The following is a 6,414-nucleotide window of genomic DNA, read 5'->3' on the forward strand; positions in this document are numbered from 1 at the left end:
CTACAAGTGTGAAAATGCTGTCGGGTTGGTGAAATGAGCCAGGGGTGTCCTCGGCTACGAATGTGGTGCTGAGACCTTGAGAGAGGGACGGACATTTGGGGGTCTGTGGTGGATCCATCTGCTCCCAGCAGCACCTGGTGATCTTTAAGGGAAACATGGGAGGGTGAACATTCTACATTTGAGAGAAGTGAAACTGAGAAACTCTGAGCAGGTCAGAATGACAGAGCACCTCCCCTGAGTCTCCACTCATCATCTTGCCTTGCAAAAGTTGCTCTTTTCTCCCTGAAGGCAGCAGAAATGCTGAGGATTTCTGATACCCAAGAATACCAAGAGAGATATGGGGGGAGTTAGAAAAAAAAACCTCAGAACTCTTAAACACAAAAGGGTGTCTGTGTGTGTTCCAGGGGAGGGTGGATGGGAAATGGCTTTGGTTGTGGTTACAGATCTCCTCTAACTCTTCACTGTGTTTTTCTCCATGGTAGAACCCAATGCCCGGACACAGCCAATGTGCAACAGCAGCTCCATCAGCCCCTTCCTCCTGCTGGCATTGGCAGACATGCGGCAGCTGCAGCTCCTGCACTTCTGCCTCTTCCTGGGCATCTCCCTGGCTGCCCTCCTGGGCAGCGGCCTCATCATCAGCGCCGGAGCCTGCGGCCAGCACCTGCACAGCCCCATGTTCTTCTTCCTGCTCAGCCTGGCCCTCACCGACCTGGGCTCCATCTGCACCACTGTCCCCAAGGCCATGCACAATTCCCTCTGGGGCACCAGCCACATCTCCTACTCAGCATGTGCTGCTCACGTGTTTTTCTTTCTCTTCTTCCTCTCAGCAGAGGATTTCCTCCTCACCATCATGTGCTACGAGCGCTACGTGTCCATCTGCAAAGCCCTGCACTACGGGACCCTCCTGGGCAGCAGAGCTTGTGCCCACATGGCAGCAGCTGCCTGGGCCAGTGCCTTTCTCTACGCTCTCCTGCACACGGCCAATACATTTTCCCTGCCCCTGGGCCAGGGCAATGCCCTGGGCCAGTTCTTCTGTGAAATCCCACACATCCTCAAGCTCTCCTGCTCCAAATCCCACCTCAGGGAACTTGGGCTCATCGCTGTCAGTGCCTGTTTGGTGTTTGGCTGTTTTGTGTTCATTGTTTTCTCCTATGTGCAGATCTTCAGGGCTGTGCTGAGGATCCCCTCTGAGCAGGGCCGGCACAAAGCCTTTTCCACGTGCCTCCCTCACCTGGCCGTGCTCTCTCTGTTCCTCAGCACTGTTATGTTTGCCCACCTGAAGCCCCCCTCCATCTCCTCCCATCCCTGGATGTGGCCCTGTCAGTTCTGTACTCGGTGGTGCCTCCAGCCCTGAACCCCCTCATCTACAGCCTGAGGAACCAGGAGCTCAGGGATGCCCTGAGGAAAGTGAGGACTGGATACTTTTCACAAGTTAAAATCTTTCTATTTCCTTCTGCCATGCGGGGAAAATGATGACTAGGATGCTTCTCAGAAGTAATAATCTCTCTCTTTCCTGCTCCAGAACCTTCAGAATGTAACTTTACAATCCGGGCCTTTTTTTTCCTCTTTGTCCATATTTTCATTGGTGCTTTTTCTTATTCTTTTTCTGGTGTTATTCTGCTTTTATAAAGTACTGTAGTACTACTCCTAGCATTTCTACATGAACATCTACCTTTCTTTTGAAACACAAAGACTTTCAGGAGGCTTCTTCCCTGTGCCTTTGAATATAAACAAGGGGCTGCCCTGACCTTTGTGTCCAAGGTTTGTTCCTCAGCCCTTCTCTGGCTCTGCAGGGGCAGTGCCTGTGGGCAGAGCTGGAGGGAAGAGACTCCCAGCACAGCAGCACGGCCAGGGACAATGGCCCAGCCTCTTCCCACCTCTGCTCTTCCCAGCTCCACACTCCCTTTCCCAGCCCTTCTGAGGGTGCAAGGCCGGAGTGCTCGGGCAGCTCGGTCACTGTCCTGCTGCGTGTCCGTGCTGTGAGCACAGGCAGGGACAGGCCACGGGCACTGCTGGGACACAGCCGGGCTCCAGCACAGCAGCTCCATCAGCAAAGGGCATCTCCTGGGGGCAGGGCAGGAAGGCTTTGCTCTCCTCCAGAGCTGCTGTCAGGAATGTGCCCCAGGAATGCCCTGGCAAAGCAAACCCCAGTGCCCAGGGGCAGGGGGGAGTGTGCAGGGGGGGCAGGCAGCAGTGTCCTGGCACTGCCAGAGCTCCTGGGATGGACCTGAGGGAGCAGCAGAGCAGGGCCTGGGCTGTGCCTTTGTTCCGGGCACAGCCTGGGAAGGTGCCCAGGGCAAGTGTCCCACACCAGCCCCTGCCACCAGCAATCCCAGCACTGGCCTCTGCCCTCCCCTGCAGGAGGTTGTTTGTCCCTGCACGGAGGGACACCAAGTGACCAGGCCAGCAGTCTGTGTTTGCTGTGTCCTGAGGAGCCTTCAGCAGTGCATCGAGTGGGTGTGGGGAGATGAACCCGAGTGAGCACAAACACCATCAGCAGCACTCGGGGCTGGCACAATTCCAGGGGCACAAACTGTGCCCTGAGGCCACTTCACTCCCAGAGTAATGTCCTCTGGGAAAGCACCTGTTATAAACATATATTATAGTATTGGCTTCTCGCAAAGTATTAAAGTAGATATTATATAATGTTAGAAATGCTTTTTGCTGTGTGGATGTAGTTTTCTCTCGTTTTAGCAAGAATGTTAGCAAGTGTGAGCAAGTAAGATAACCTCCAAGGGAGCAGAGGATGAGGCCCAAGGAGCTGCTAATCAACACTTTGTCCAGAGAACAAAAGGGCCCAAAGGCTGCTCCGCCCGGAGAACGGGCAGCCAGGAGGGTCCGAGAGCTGCTATCACCGCTCTGCCCGGGGGGCAAAGAGGCCCAAAGCTGCAATCAGCCCTGACTGTCTGGAGAATTAAGAGATCCACCCCACCATCGACTCTTACCTAGCGGGCCCAACCCCAAGAATCAAAAGAAATAAAACCACACGGCAGAAGACTACGCATGCTCTAAAAAGGCGGACCCAAGGAGTGGCCATGCAGATCAATTCCTGGAAAAGTTTTAATATGAATACAGAACAGACAGTAAAAATGGTATAAAAGAGACTCACCTCGGGCATCAGGTGTGCTCTTGGCAGAGCGCCAAGGCACCCGGCCGTTATCCCTTTGCTTTATTTTACGTGTCTCTTATTGTCTTTATATTAAACTCTTTAAATTCTAACAGGAGAGTGAACCTCGCTTTTCACAGCACCTGAATTCTTTGCTGGGCTGTGCTGAGAACTGCATGGAGACAAACGTCCAGGGCAGGGAGGCTCCAGGGAAAGTGCTCAGGACAGCCAAGGGCTGCACAGAGAGACACCGGAGTGGTGGGTCTGTGGGGAGAAATCACAGCTGCCTCCCTTGGGAATTGCCCCCAGGACCTGGACAGGCTGTGCTGTGTTCTGGGCACTGACCTGGAACCGAGGGATGTGGAAAAGGCCTCTGGTTTCAGGGATGTTGGGAAGGCTGGGCAGGCACTGGCATTTGTCCCTCAGGGATTCCATGAGGGTCCTGCCAAGATGAGCTCTGCTCCTCCTTGGAGCCCTTCATGGGCACAGAGGGCTGAGAGACCTTTCCAGGACAGGCTCAGGCCAAGGAGCTCTTGAGTCTCTCAGCCCCCCGTCGGTGCCTGCTGGAATTCAATCCCCCTCCCCATCCCGCAGCAGCCCCGCATTTCCCTCCTCCAGCCTTGCTCTCCAGCACAGCCACGGGGGCTCTCCGGGCTCTCGGCTTTTCCTGCAGCCACCGAGGCCAGCTGAGCTCTGCCTTCCCCACACTCAGCCCTGCCCAGCGCAGGCAATGCCCAGAAATTCCCTGTGTGTCCCTGGCCTCGCTGTCAGCCCCGGCAGCGGCTCCGTGGCCCCTCTGTGCCCCGCTGCCCCAGCCATGGTGCCCCAGCCCCTGTGCAGGCCCAGCCCAGGACAGGAGCGCTGCGGGTGGGAACGGCCCCTGGGCCCTGCTGCCCACAGCAGCCTTGGGGCTCTGCGCTGTTGAGCTTTGGACGGGGTACCCTTCCTTCCCGGACCAGGGTGAGAGAGCAGAGGAGGCTGCTGTTCTGCTGAGTTCTGTATTTCATAGTCTCACAGCTTTCTTGAAGGCAGAGTTCAAAGGGGGTTACATGATAAAGGCAAGCAGCAACAGCAACAACAGGCAAAACAGCTTCTTCTTCTTCTTCTATATGCTCTATACACTCTATATGTTCTATATGCTCTATACTCTAGACTCTATATTTTTTCTTACAGAATTATGGATTATATTTGTTAATTGGCCAATAAGATTAACACACGATTCCAGTTTTCCTTTTCTTAACCTATCCTGGTCTAATTCTAACAGTCGTAAGCCTCACACCAGTGTTACACAGGTATTACACAGATTTGCCGATGCAGTTTCTATCAGCTCTTATTGTTTATTTGAACGCTCTATCTAAAAAATGTGAACAGTGTCATTCTATCCATATTTTGTCTAAAGTAAAGAATTCTGTGAAAAGGTAACACTGCTGCAGTAAGAACTGTGTTTAAGGTCTCTGCTGCAGCTTTTCAATGTTTAAGGCACTTAGCATATATTTCTACTAAAGGTTAAAAAATCTGTATTTCTATTTCACTTTGGTGTGACTTCATGTATCTCAGCTTGTCCAAAGGTTTTAATTCAACCCCTGTGCTTTGGCTTCCCTCTGGGCCTGAGTCCAGAGGAGCTTTCACTTCAACAAAACAGAACACTTACAAGAAAAGTAAATGGAGTGGGAACTCATGAGAGATTGAATTTTCTCTGATTCAACTCAAGGATTGATGCCATAGACTTCTGAGTGGAAGAATAATTAATTCATTCTCCTTAAGACAATAAATCAAGAGAATAAATTAGACTTTTGTATCAGGTATGAGTGAAGAGATTGCATCCAACATAAGTTTTTCCTGTAGGATTTTTATTTTATTTTTTTATTTTCTCAGGAGATTGTATCAAGGCAGAAGAATTAAATTCAAGATATTTGTAGCAAAGAGACCTCTGCTGAACTGATTGTTCCAAATAAACATATCCCTTACCCCATATTTCCATGACCAGAAGTTTTTCTAATTTTGGACTCTAGTATATTGTACTGTATGTGTATTCAGAATACTTTGCAACAGTTAAATTTGCTTAAATTTCATTTCAGACATTTACTTAATTTTAAGAATTTGCCTCATTTCAGCCATCTTTTAAAAAGTATTTTCACACTTTCATTTTTTTTGTCTGTTACCTTTTCAGTGAGGAGGATCATCATTGGGGTTTTCTCTTGGTACCTCACTAATGCACTCTGAGAGCCATGTTCTGTGTTATTAATGTAGTAGTGATCCGGGGTTCATGGATGGCTACTGCAGGAAACTTGATGGCCAGTAGTGAAAACAGCAAAAATAATGATGAGAGGAGCCACAGACGTTCTGCTGTCTGAGAACTGTGAACTGCCAAAATCAAAAAGGTCAGTGCTCTTCTGGTTCAGAATGCCCTTCAGTTGGAGCTGGAACATACTTTGGGCTAAGAGCCTGAGCACAAGAGGCTGTAGCACCTATTTTGTTCAGCAGTTCCCTATTGCCCTACTCCATACTCCACTGCATTCCAGCATGTGATTTGCTGAGCTGTAGACTGTCCCTGAGTGGTGTGATTGCCTGGAATGCTTGAAAATTTGGCTTCACATTCCTCCGTTTCTTTTCAGCATTTTCTCTGTTGCCCTCGTTGCCTGACACCAGCCCTTGTTTTACTTCTAGATGGAGAACAAGGTTACAAAATACAACTTCTCTTCCTATGTACTTAGAGGGGCTCTCACCTGTAATAATAAATGAAATAGGTTTCATTCCTTTTGATTCCTCCTGGTATGATGCAAAGAAAGGAAAGGTAGCTGGAACTATGGCTTTTTGGGGTGGCTGTTATAGCAGAGCCCTGCATCTGTATTAGGGATATTCGTGTTGGCCAGACTGTCTCAGCAGAAAGAGGGAGGAGTGCAATATTAATGTCAGGAGCTCATCCCTGTCCGTGATTTATTAAAAGAAGCCTAGCTTCATGTCTTAGGCCCTGAATGAAATACCTGCAGTTTGGCTGCCTGAGTTTGTATCAATGGATCCCACTTCTGTGCAATGTCTGAAGGCCAGGGAACTGCCTTTGTTACCTCTCCTACTGGCACTGCTACAGGAGAAGGAAAGAAATCCAACTAATTTTGAATCAGCTAACGTGTCCCTTTTGGATACAGAATTCACTGAGAGCCATAAATACAGTGCGTGGCTTTAATAAAGCACAAACGTGAATTTTAAACCACACCTGGCATTGATGTTGCTTGGACTGAATGTGTGCACAGCCCAATGTTTCTCCTCATCGTCCCTGTTATGAATTTCTGCCATTTTTCCTCTTCATT

At 49.8% G+C, this 6,414-nt stretch overlaps 1 protein-coding gene across 1 annotated transcript; it reads left to right on the plus strand.

Moving 5' to 3' along the window:
• Positions 1-505: 505 nt before the first annotated feature.
• Positions 506-1,354, plus strand: LOC309583727 (olfactory receptor 14J1-like; the record flags this gene model as incomplete). Its single annotated transcript, XM_082299508.1, has 1 exon — positions 506-1,354. One exon carries the CDS (start codon positions 506-508, stop codon positions 1,352-1,354), a length of 849 nt encoding a protein of 282 aa, XP_082155634.1.
• Between the last annotated feature and the right edge of the window lie 5,060 nt (positions 1,355-6,414).

Source organism: Coloeus monedula (assembly GCF_965178545.1).
Source record: "Coloeus monedula genome assembly, chromosome: 32".
NCBI lineage: Eukaryota > Metazoa > Chordata > Aves > Passeriformes > Corvidae > Coloeus > Coloeus monedula.